The 13,595-nt window shown below is 39.1% G+C and overlaps 1 protein-coding gene across 1 annotated transcript; it reads left to right on the top strand.

The window, feature by feature from the left end:
- The first annotated feature begins 3,705 nt into the window (after positions 1 to 3,705).
- Positions 3,706 to 13,177, top strand: LOC139721922 (HMG box-containing protein 1-like). The gene is made up of 9 exons (XM_071633248.1): positions 3,706 to 3,804; positions 5,806 to 5,890; positions 7,563 to 7,830; positions 9,106 to 9,383; positions 9,775 to 10,095; positions 10,936 to 11,080; positions 11,300 to 11,605; positions 12,109 to 12,262; positions 13,078 to 13,177. The coding sequence occupies exons 2-9, from the start codon at positions 5,827 to 5,829 to the stop codon at positions 13,084 to 13,086; spliced, it is 1,545 nt and encodes a 514-aa protein (XP_071489349.1). The 5' UTR covers positions 3,706 to 3,804; positions 5,806 to 5,826; the 3' UTR covers positions 13,087 to 13,177.
- The last annotated feature ends 418 nt before the right edge of the window (positions 13,178 to 13,595 follow it).

Here is a 13,595-nt window from a genome sequence, read left to right as displayed (position 1 = left end):
CTCGAGAGAGAGAGAGCCCCTGGAGCACTATCTCATGACATGTTTCTTCAGTATCTTGAATTGGTGTCCATGTGGTTCTCCAGAAGAGAACTTACAGCACTCGATCGGGAGACTTTAGAGGGAGCGTCTAGTTTTGGTTGAGACCGTGTAACTTCAGTTTTCTTTCTTTCTTTTTTTTTTATTTGTGAGATACAGTAATAATTTTGGTGAGATAATGAGAAACTTATTTGATGAAAATCGGTTTTAAAATGAATGAGATAGCCAAAAAATGCATTCCAAATAAAAAGCGGGACCCACCTTTTATTAGGATCGCTTTGTTTTACTTTGTTTTTGGATGGTGAGATAATGAAAAACCTCTCATGAAACATGAAAGATCATGTGATTCCAGGAGGGATTCAACGTTTATTTGATGAAAATCGGTTTTAAAATGGCTGTTTCCTATAGCAAAAAAGTGCATTCTACATAAAAAGCGGACCCACTTTTTATTAGGATTGCTTTGTTTTACTTTGTTTTTGGATGTCTCAGTGATTCCAAAACCGATTTTCATCTAATAAACTTTGAATTCCTCTTAAAATGGTATGCTCTGTACTCTTACATTATGTGGCTCATTGGTATCTCACAAAAAAGTTAAAAACCTAATTCTCATATCCACCAATACTATATAATCCTTTTAAGATAAATGGTAAATCCTATCTATAGTTTTAAAAATCTATATAATATCAGCTCTATATGCAAGTGAAGGCATGCAATTCTAAGTGATTTATAAATCTTGCTTCATAACTCAGGGGTCGGAGTGGACGTATACATATATTTAGATCAGTCTGGGAGTTCGATGCTATACTTTTCCATTTAGTTTTACAGCATACTTCTGTCAATGTGGATGCCACACAGGCCCGGAGAGTATTCAACGTAGGTATTGTATACGATAGACTTGTACACTTGAATAAACCCTTTCTCATCAAGGATAGAAAATGTACGGTTGGGGCTGATAATTTCAACTTTACGATTTGCTGTAGCACAGGTAGTGTCCTTGTGGTGGGTGAAATCTAACCTCTTGTCAAAATTCACTCCGAGATATATTATATATAGACTCATAGTAGCTGCAGGAACGCCGCTTTACAACAGATACAAGCACGGATTATTCCTTCTATCAACTTAACACTGTTCCTAATTAAAAGGAAGCTATCACTTTCTTTTTGACCATGCAATCAGTCTGATTAAATCAGCTTTCAGATTCCTTCCGTTCCTAATTAAAAGGAAGCTATCATGCACTTTCTTTTTGACCATGCAATCAGTCTGATTAAATCAGCTTGCAGATTCAGGGCATCATTATTATCATATTACTTATCTGCTGATACAATTTAGTAGACCTAAGTCGTCCACAAAGGACTTTCACATCTAATATTCCACTGGGAAGGTCAACATATACCCACCACAGAAGTTAACATGTGCCCAGTATAAACTTGGGGAACTCCGCTGGTAACTTTTGATTGTGAAGATGAGACACCATGATTGACGACCATTTTGTTGTGTTCTGTGACTATATAGTTCAAGAGATTTCCTGTGATCCCATAAACCGATAAACTTCTTGATCAATGATCGCGCGTGGGGTACACATTAGCAAATACATTATGTTATATATAGTCTATAAAACAGCATGGCTTATAATTTTATTTGTGGATGATAACATATATCAACTTACATTATAGTCAGACAGCTAGTGCTGTTTGGTTTCTTTCTTCTTATCTCCTCTCTCTGACAAATCATAGCGTTCTCCCTAATGCATAAATTCGATTTACACCGGTACGTCTGATCCAGTTTCATATAATGACTTCTTTAACAAGTTGTTCAGTAAACTTGACTATAAGCTATCTGTTTGTGCACCATGGATCCTGGATTCTAAAACTAAGAACACTAAATATGTCTACATTCTTAATAACAGAAGCAAAAAGAGAAATGTAAAAAGTGTCCTATACTGTTTTATTTGATTTCAATTTGATTCATTTCTGCATTCAATCAAATGCAAATTGAATACCAAATTTCAAAAGCACAAAGACAAAGAATTATAAGTGAAGTGATATAAAACGATAAGAAACATAACACAAAATAGATACACATATATAAGCAGTTGCAATGAACAGTACTACAAAAAACATAAAATAAGATATATGGTATTTTTTAATAAAAATAACAGAGATAATCGCATGCAGGAAACCGCAATCGCAAGCGATTCAGCTCACGACGGCGGTGTCTGCCTTTTCTGCTATTCCTCTGTTTAGGTTTCTCTCCAACTCCCAAAATTGACTCAAATTTGGCTTTACTTTCACATACCTCCATAAACTCTTTCGGTTACAACTCTATAATTTTAGATTTCAGTTTACATTCAAAATTCTTTTTTGCTTCATATACTAATCTACAAAATTGCTTCATTACTTATTGCTTTTCTTGAGCCGCTTTGTGTCCTGTATAATGACTTCTGGACGTTTGATAACGATTCCTCTCCCCCCCCTCTCTCTCTCTCTGTTTGTTAAAAGCACAATCCTCTTCTCTACCAATACAATACTATCCCTCGTGTGCGAAATCGTTTATATGATATCTGCCCCTTGTACAGCAAAGTTCTCCCGATCAATATGCCTATTTGGTAACTTAAAATCACTCAAGGTAAGCAAACTCTTATATGCGACTTCTCTACTTCTTGAAAAAAAAATGTATAGAAGAGCTGTATCATTATAGCTATTTGGGCTTCTGTAAATACAACCAAACAGTAACTCTTCATGGTCATGCATACACAGAACTCCACACACTTTCTTTGAAATAAGAAAACACGTTTCCATTGAAGATTCTTTCTGCAATAAAGTTACATCTATATACGACACTTGGCAGGAAAAAACAATTTTTCACTTTCATGCAGTTTTAATTAACGCTTTCATCTATGATCAATCTATATGCATGGGGCTTATCTCTATATTCTATGCATAAGTTCAAGATAATATACATCAAGTGAAATCACTATATAGATAGAATTTCTTCTCTTTTATTTGCCTGATAATATTACCTCAAGGTCAATCACTAGTTTCCAGTCATCTTTTCACATTTATCACCGCTTTCGGGGAATACGGACCATGGACACTCAGGCTGGGGACACGCAGCCCCCTTTTTTCCGTGCCAAAAATATATTTTCTTTGCCCAATTACTTGAACCAGCAGCATTGACATGCGGTTGTTATTAGGGTAAGTGTGTGATCTGTGATTTGGTGCATGATACTGTTATTCAGACAAATCAGTCTCATAGACTATCTCCTCGTTATACGTAAGGACTTTATTGTTTATTTCTGAAATTTTATATGACAGCGGCATTTTCTTGCTGCAAAAATGAAGAACAAAATCAAGCTGGTAGCACATGTTTGCGTTCAAAACCCCTCGCCCCGGTCTTGCACCAATGCATCAACACATCGACAGTAATTATGTTATGATCTATTTTTGTATCAGGGCTATAAAGATAAAGCTGAGTTTACTCGGAGTCTCGATAATACCCAGGCCCGTACATTCAATGGATGTACATTTTCACCTGTCACAAGCTTGTAAACATCCCAGTCAACACAGATCAAACAGACGGCTTGCCGCCCTACAGCCAATCACGTTCGAGGGATTCGATATTTGCATACATAGTAAACAAGATTACAATAGCCATTCATATCATGGCGTCCCTTCCCGTGCCGAGGTTGCAGATAGCTGATAGGTGAGGAAAAACAACTCCCCAGTTTACGATTTAATCTCCGTTAAGCCACCCAACAGGATTCATTAGGTGAGTGTAACGATGTGACAGTAATATGTGAAGGTGAATAGCTAAATTTAATGTTATTTAGCTGGGGATTCGTGATGTTATAGAACACTTTGATGTTATTTTGATCCAGGTCATTCATTCCCTGGACTTGGCTGTGGATCAGCTGGCTGTGTGTGGGCAGGCCGTACACAGATGATCGCCTGTACTGAGTCTGTAGTGTGCATACACATAGCATTGCGTGTTTGTGTCTGTGGTGTGGGTGTACGTGAGCAAGAGCTGAGGTGCGATTGCAATGCCATCGACATCTGTGTGTACTGCACTCGTTAGAGGGATTACTTTCGTCCCAATAAACCCCAATGATTTACATAGCTTAATATAGCAGTATAATGAAGCACTGATGATTGAGTAGTAATGCATAAAATTAATTGAGAACAACATTTTATAGAATGCTACACCCAAAATGTAATCAATTTTAATATCATTTCTACTGGCTGCTCCAATCAGTTTCATTTGACGTAAATCCATCATATCCTTATCATACATACAATTAAAGACAAAAATCAATCTACAGTGTAGGTCTACAGCTCTTCAGTAAAGCGAGTAACTTAAAGGTGTAGGCATATACAGATTTAGACAACGACCCAACTTTGGCATGCATTTCAATATTGATAGCTCAGATGTATAAGCGCATGTATGATGTACCAGGGCCTGCAGTTGACCGAAAGATCGGTCTGTATCTGGTCGTCGGGGAATGTTCCATGGAGACTGCGTCTGGCTTCACGGATCCCCTCTGAAGGAGAGCGATAGGTAACGTCAAAAAAAATAAAAGACTCCTCCAGACAGACAGATCTATCTGTCTAGGCCTGCAGTATACAACTTTATTACAAGCCAACCCAAGTTGAATGAAATGGCATAGCTGTTCATTATAGACTATCCTCCGTCGTCCATCTCTGAGTGATGATGCAATGCCGTGCAGTGATGTCAGATCCTGAACCATAGCCAATGTCCATCTCCTGTGCTGATGTTAGAGAGCCAAAACTAAAATAATAGCCAATTTACTCCTAAATATTGATGAACTATGTACTGTAAAAGTGAAATTTTCGCAGTGTTGAAATTTTCATGCATTTCACGCAACCATACTTACAAATTGTAACGAGCGCAAGAATAAAAGCATGTGAATATTTTTGCTTGCCTTATGTGTATGTTCCAGTAGTTGATGTCATGATTCTTTGGAATTTAAAACACGCGAAACTCTTCTTACCATGCCGAATGCGAAAATTTTGTTGAGCAAAAATATCCACATTTACAGTTGTGCTTAAATAGGATGTAGGGCATGGATACATGCTTTTATCTGTTCTATTCTCTATTATGTCATGAAAGATGCACTTCATTTGAATGTATTGCTTGATACAGATATGTCTCAATTTAAACTTGAAACACAATGTATTACCCCTTTTCAATGTTTCTTTGTTCTATAGTATTGTCTTGTAAAATTCAGTGTAAAAAATATATCATTTAGATCCTAGGTCAATCATGACATGTAGACCTATTGTCACAGGAGTTTTAAGTTGTGTTGATAACCTTTACTGCATGGATATGTAAGGTTTAATTGATACTAAATGCAGACATTGCAATATGTATTTGTACTCTACACTGTAGGTGCATTCAATTCCAGAATTTGTTTATTTGAGTTTCTTTTTTTTTCTTTTTTCTTTTTTACTTTGATTCCATCAAGTTGATTAATGTAAAGTGCATACAATGTACATTGTACAAATATACACTGTACATGTCTCATGATGTGAACTGAACAGTACAAATATAATCCATCATGTACACCGTACATTGTGTACATGGATTAACAAAAGTGGAACTGTGAAGAAACATACTTTGTGTCAACATTATGTCATGGCATGACATTGTTAACTACACTGTAGCATGAGCATGTATCTTAGTGCAGACTGATTGGACATTTGAATAGTAGAAATTTTAATTGACTCATTTTGTGATGATTATTACACACAGAGATCGCCTGACTAAAACAGGATGATGGATGACAAGGAGTTGATTTCACACCCCCAGCTTCCCTCACTGGATCACAATGCAAATGGTAGGCCATTGTACTCATTGCAATGTGGTGGTAATAATTGTAATGACTTTTACTAATGTTCTAAACAAATGAAACTTCTAAAATTGCAGAGAAGGGTAATTCTCATGAATTGCATATACACTGATAATCTCTAAATTGAAAGTGTTTGTTAACCTAAGTGTACAATCTTCTCATTTTGTCAATTTTATAGGCATTAAGTTTGAGTGTGTTAGGATTGATTTGATGTTTCTTGAAATAACAAACATGCACATACACTGTATACATGGAGAGGAATGTATGTAAAGGGGATGGCTAGTAACTGCAGGGTGGTCCACAACTTGAAATTTTAGCATGTTGCAAGCTCAGAATCTGAGAATATTGCAGAAATTGAATATGCGCGGAGAGCACACGATGAGTACGTAGTACGCAATATTTTGCTGCTTACATGTATCTCTCTTTGTGCTGCTTACATTCAATGTTCTCTCTCATGTTTTGCACACAAATATCTAAAGTACCTGGTAGTTTGATGTTTCTTATGTTATGCACATGTTTTGCACATTATTGAATACTTTTACTTTGAACTTGTTGCAAATTCTTAAGGATGTTGCATAGCATGTTGCTGGCTTTTTAGGATGTTGCACAAGAATTTTAGCATGTTGCAGCGACATGCTAAAACCCCTCGTGGACCACCCTGAACTGATCAGTGGGAATGCTGGGGATGATTGTTCCAATCCTTGTGGGATTCATTTAAGAGTACATTATATATTTATTGTTGTGTGAAAATTATTTGCTTCAGAATGGTCTCATATTCAAGTAATGTGCAGTTCAATGTTTCCAGGTTAGAATGCCTGTACAGTGTCGGGGTGATCGTTAACGATCGCCCCTTTAAAGGCACTCAATCGTGGCGAGTGGTTTGTGCGGCACGGAGACGAACGCAACACGCTGCCTCCCCCATTCTGTATCAAATGTAGTGACCCCGAATGAGAATAGCGCTGGCTCAATGGGTCAGCGAACAACACGCTAACCTACAAGAGCTCAATGCTACAAATCTCCTAACCCAAAATGGCTGTCCGAGCGAGCCACAAGAGCTTCCGAATGGACGCACACTCTCAGTGCGCATGCGCATGAAGAGAGGCCAAAAGAGCCACGCGTCTTCTGGCCTCTCTCCTCCAATCACTGCAGCTCGCGGTGACAATGTTTGTGTATGATGCGTACACACACACGCACACACACACGTGTCTCAGTGGCAGCATTGTCCCACACGTTTATGGATATAGCACCGAGTCTGGCATTGCGCAATTGCATGCACAAACTTCGGTCGTTCGGAGTTTACGTACCATAAGGGATGGCGATCGGCTGCCTTTAAACCATTGTGCAAAATGAAGATATGACACGTGTGCATAGTGTAATGTACTGTATGTACAATGTATAATTTCTAACAAACTGTGTATAGACTTACAATGTAAGTCTCATATAGCTTCTTCTTGAAATCCCTTTGTAATATGAATGATAACAATTTACTAGTTTTATGTCATGTATTAATAATTACAATGTATTACTCTGATAGTTTGAAAATTGTTACCATCACTGCAATTGCCACTGCTATCTCCGTGATTTCTCATTAGGCCTACTATAATATAATAATTATGTCTAAGAGTATCTGTACACCTCTTCATGCATTTGTGCTATTCAGAGCCAAGCCCATCCCAGTGTCATGAAAGTAAGAGTAAAAGCATCCTGGCTAGTTCCAGTGGAGGTGAAACCACCATCACTGGCTCATCTGTGGACCAGTGTGATGGAGGCGGAGGGCAGCACTCCACCCTTGACTGGCTTACAGAGTTGGCCATCATTGCTACCGGTCCTCAGAGCCCACTGATGGAGTCCAGAAGGAGTGGATCCACCAGTGGCAAACAGAGACAAAGGCATCACTCAGAGGGGAGTGTCCTCCACAAGCAAACCAGGTCAGAGTGGTGATAATTGTACCATTATCATGTAATATTTCATATTAATATTTCTTTTTTTTTTAATACATTATTGCAATGTGATACTGACATTATGATAAAATTGCAACAAATGTTTGTAGTTACAATGTATATAAATTTCATTCATCCTTATGTTTTGGGGGGTTTTTTTTGTGTCGATTACATGTAAAACCAGTAATGCATCAACAAATGGTGAAAGCAAGAACCCGTGCAGTATCAGTTTGCTGAGTGAGGATAGGAATTGCGCACAAGTTTGCAAAAAAAAAAAAGAAGATGATCTCAGTTTCATATTTCAAGACTGATGTTAATCTTAAGATTGATGCAATTCAAAAAAGTTTTCCTCGATCTGCTGAAAACCTTGTGGTTGAAATCGTGCATTATGAAACAGATTTATGATCAATATTGTTGGATTCACTGTGTTATGCTTGATAAATTGAATGTAAGACCAATCATAAATCTTAAGGAAATTGGCCTCAGGTGTTGTGTCAGCACATTTGAAGAGCTTGGGTGTGGATAAAATCAACTTTTTTGTGTATTTTCAGTTTTATAAAAATTTCATCTGTTCTCTGAATCAGTAACAAGTGCAATGCCATCAGACAGAAGTGTAATATCTGGAAACCAATTTTCCTCTCAAAATTTACAAAAGTGTGTAATAATTGTAACATATGTCATCAATTAGCTGTATACTTTGATCATTTTTTTGATTTACACCTTACGTGAAGGGTGTAGGCTGAATACTATTGATTTCACAGCCAGGGTGAGAAAACCTTACTAAACTCTTATCAATATCACATGTGACTTTGCTTTGTTTTGTGAAGTTGTTTTTCTTTTTACCTGTTGTGATTCTGTATCTGTATTTCTAAATTTATTTTGTATAGTATTACATGTATATGTGTGTATTTGTGTGTAATACCTAGTGTGACAAGATATTTCTTGATTTAGTCTGGTTTCCAGACCCTTTGTCTTGTGTAGCCCTTCCACAAAATGCATCCTCTGTGGTGACTCAGCGCCTTTGCCAAAGGACCAGCCAGCTCACCCAGTTACGCCTTCTCTCGTTAGAGGACATTGATATTTTTGGAGGCAAAACTAGTCCTGTTTAGATGCACATAGATGGTCTGGAAGCAAGACTTGTCCAATGTCCCTGAAGATGCACAATCTTTTTCAAACAAGCTTGAATGTGTGTGATGTGATAAGTGCATGTACATGTACAAGTGCATACATTCTAATTGTTGTGCATCTACTTTTGTGTGTCAGACTGTCAGCAGCAGTGAACTCCCTGAACCGTGCTATCCATACCTACGCCAAGCCTCCACGAAGGACCCCATCTCCCCCACCTCTCATCTCCTCCTCCTCCAATGCTCATCCTCAGGAGGAGGATGACATCATCGATCCCATCGGCTCCTGGGCACCTGAAAGTGATGCCAGGATCACGTCCTCCTCACCATTTCCAGCTTCGCCAAAAGAGGCGGAGTCAGCGGGAGGCACTTGGTCACACCCTTGGCCCACGGCTGTGTGGAAGTGCTTCCTCAAAGGTAACCCTGAATATTTAACCCTACATTCCAATCTCATTCCTGTTCCATTTCATATTTCATATATCACATGTATATGATTGCATCAGCTCTGGTTCAGTTTTTCCTCATTTGCAGGATGACCTACCTTTTACAATTATGCAGAATTTGAATAAGTCACTACATACAAATACGGGTAGATGATTTTTTATATCAATTCATATCCATGGTGGGACCAGTATAAAAGTATCGACAATTGTTTACAACATGCCTCATGCAGTCATCTTAGGCTAGTTTTAGCCACAGGGTGGATTTGTATTTTTCCTCTACACCTTGAGTTATGGAATGTGAGAAGGTGATAGTTTATCTGTTGTATAAGCCTGTGACGAGATGACACATTGTGAATTCCTATTAGGGAACCTGATACGTTTCACCTCTGGTCCCCGTACCGAGTGGCGACTGGCCGAAGAGATTGGAAGCACCGAATTTCTGGCAGCTCAAGCCAATCTCCAGCAAGATGTCAACGGGCGTGGTCAGTCACCCAAGGCAGGTTTTGCCCCTCTTGGCTTGAGGTTGGTCAAGATTGAGGACCTCAAGCCCAGTGACCCCAAGCCAGCCAGGACAAACAGCGAGTCATATGATCAGATGAAGTTAACCTTTAACCCTGATGTGACGAATCAGCCATGCTTGGAAGCAATCTGTTCCACAGACCATCCCTTCTTTGTCAGAGACAAAGGTATGACATTCCTGTGTTTCATTTGTAATGCTGTATAATTGCTATAGTCGCTACCACGACTAGCCGGTCGGAGTAAATTGCCTGTGCGAACAAGCCCTGGAGTATCTATGACCTTACAAACCTTATACGACCTAGGTAAAACTTCCGGAGTCAAATGCGAGTGCATGTGCGCGTACAGTACAAAACCTAGTCGATCGTGACGGAGAAACTAGCGCTCAGAAATTCTCATCAACAAGAATGGAGAAGATAAATGCCGCTCGTAAAAAAACAATGGTATGGTCGACCTGCGCGGCGCTACCACTTCCAGAAGTTACAACGACCCTCCACGGTGATCTCCACGAAGGTCATGGTAAATTGGTCAGAGTTTCTTCCCGTCTGTGGACACAGGGTCGTGGTAAGATAAGCATAAATTTTCATTCTAATTGCTGCGCGATAAAATTTTATTCCGACTACAAATACATCTGAACATGGCTATAAACAGGCTGAATTCTGTGTCATTCTCCAATTTGTGTGATCCTGAAAGCATTCTAGCTACCATGCAACGATCAAATCACAAACCACGAAACAGTAACAATTAGCTTTTTAATGAAGCATTTCTTTTTCTTGCTTTCTGCTGTTACCACTGCACTTCTAGTGTATTAGATGTGGACTTATGCATACAAACAAAGAAAATCTTGGTTTTATTTAGCGGTTTATGAGTAAATTCATCTGAAGTCACCACACAGTCAGTGAAAATGAAACATAATTTATTGTGAGGTTCATTGATGTATCACTGCTATCCAAAAGAGGCATGTTGAATGAGTCTTATGTACAATCAATCAAATACTGCCTTCTCTACAGGTTGGTCATCATATATTCCTTGCCAAACTGTGGTGCGATATGGAATCCCATGCTCTGAGCTAGAGAGTGGTGATGTATGCCTGCCTCCATCTCATCCTGATGCCATCAGCTTCAAGGAGTCAGAAGTCCTTGAAAGCTTCAAGAGGTGAGTGCTACAAAAGTGTAAAACCTAATTGAGCAGACCTTTGCATGACTACAACATCTCTCTAGTCCCTTACATCTTTGTAAGCCTCAAGAAAGCCATGTGCAGCCATAGCTATACAATGCACGCTTTTCTCCACTACTTAGGTAAATATATTTTGTTTTCTTTTCAATTTCAAGCTATTTAATGTTTTTTTTACATCTTTAAAATTTGTGTTTCCAGCCTAGACTTTACTCCGCTGGACTCCTCTGCAGTTCTGGCCCTGAGCAGCATGGCCAAACACCGCAAGGACTTTGAGAAGAGCCCCACCCGCCCCATCATCTCATCCTCCTCCCACACCTCCCTGCCCCCATTCATCTTGTCACCATCAGGGGGCAGTGCCAGCGCCCCCTCCTCCCCCTCAAAGGGAATGAAGAAACTGCAGCTGGGTGATCAAGGCAAGGGGAAGAGACCCATGAATGCTTTCATGCTGTTTGCCAAGAAGTTCAGACTTGAGTACACTCAGCTGTACCCTGACAAGGATAACAGGTACTTACTGCCAACTTAGATCATTCCTGACTTTTCTTAAGCTCATCTGACATCAGAATCTTATTCATACTTAACTTTATTCATTCACCATGTCTCATCTTAAATGAAAGACAGTTTAGTGTACAAATTTTCTCAGAGGGAGAGACAGGCAGACTTTCAATTATCTATCTTTTCGTTTGAACAACACATAGTACAATGTATTTAACATCTGAAGTGATGTTATGCTAAATTTGTGATACTCATTGATACTTACGACAGTTAAATATTGGAAAGTCTCGAAACAACAATGATCCTGGGCATCATTTGATTTATTTTGCTGAGAATCTGTGAATAAATGAGTGAATGATTTACAAATGTACAAGCATGTGTTGTTCCATACACAGATATTTCAGCATGATCATGGATGACACAATGTAATACACAGGGCTCTATCAGTTATGCTGTGAATGAATGAACTGGTGAATGAATGACATCAATTATGTATCATGTTTGTCTTTACACAGAGCCATCAGCGTTATTCTGGGCAACAAGTGGAAGAAGATGAAGTTGGAGGAGAGACGTGTCTTCTCTCAGGAGGCCAAGCAGCTGGCAGAGGAACACAAGAAAATCCACCCAGACTGCTGGAAGAGAAAGCGGGCACACTCAACCAGCTCGGTGGTAAACCTCACTCTCCTATGATCATACTCATACTCTCGGTATTGTACTCAGCTATCCCTTTAAGGAGATTGGGGGGGGGGGGGGTATACACGGTAGATGAGTTGTAGTAATTGTGAATATAGTTTATTTGATCAATGTCTTTGTGCTATTTACTATTTACACGTACAATAGAGGAGTATGGTATAATATTTCTGTGTAATCCAACTTCATATTTCTTGATTACATGTCTATTTACAAATATGCTTTTTATCTTATCTCCACCACTGGAAAAACATGAAAAATTGTCACAGATGAAATTAGTGAAGAAATCATGCTGATAGATAGATTGATAATGCTATAATGTAATTTGTAAATTAGTTTTATGAGGTTTTTGAAAAGCAGGAAAGTCTATATTTCATCTATGTTATGCCAGTATTAGCCATGGAGCAGCATGTTATGTGTATTGTGTGTTGCAGAGATGCCATTCTACCAGTGGATATCACAGCCGTACATAGAAGACTGTCCATCAGTGCTCAGCTATACCTTTGAGCATTACTTTTCTTGAATGATTACAATGGTTGCATATATCTCACAGTATCTGACTCGAGAGTTTCATAACAGTATAACAATGGACAATCTTTTAGTGATTGCAAGTCATTTAGTTAAGGCAACAGCTGAAATGCTTACAGCTTCTGTGCTGATGCTAAGCTATTGTTGAGGTGGCTGCTCAAACCACTCTTGTGATTTTGACTGCCCCTGTCCCTTTCCTGTATCAGTGCCCATTCTGAAAAATCCTTTCTTTTTTGTCCCCCCCCCCCCCCCCCCCCTGACAGCAGCACTCATGACGCTTGGCCTGATCCACCCTCATGCAGCACACCAACCAATGGTGCCTCACTGAAGCAGCTACAGAACAGAAATAGCTTTCCTCAGGTCATCTAGCCTTCTTCGCGACAGAGGGCTCGTCAACCCTGCTGAATTTTGTATGTTCATCCGCCATCGTTCTTTGCCCGTGGTAATGACTCTCTGTTGCTTGTTGATTTTTTACGTAGTATTTTCATTGCTGTATCCCAAAGAAAGGTCGATGTCATGTAACCCAGTAATATAATGAGTAACTGCAACACATCGTCGGCTGAGAATGATAAGGGCGTTAAGTTGCCTCTAAACCCATAGTGTTCACGACCACTTAACGCCCTTCTCATTCTCAACAGACGACATGTAGTTTGTGTATTCAAGATGATAGGGAGCATATGATGAATATTCTTATATAAGTCATGCTAGTCTGGCTCTGCCTTGTTTTATTTTTTAACCTTGTTCATATTATGGAAACACACAGTATTGTCTGTAGTGCTGATAT

The sequence above is a fragment of the Diadema antillarum genome, unplaced genomic scaffold, assembly GCF_040938485.1.
Source record: "Diadema antillarum isolate AM-2024a unplaced genomic scaffold, OU_Dant_1.0 scf00000152, whole genome shotgun sequence".
Taxonomy (NCBI): Eukaryota; Metazoa; Echinodermata; class Echinoidea; order Diadematoida; family Diadematidae; genus Diadema; species Diadema antillarum.
Note: the sequence above shows the minus strand (reverse complement) of the source record. Positions and strands in the feature narration are given on the sequence as shown.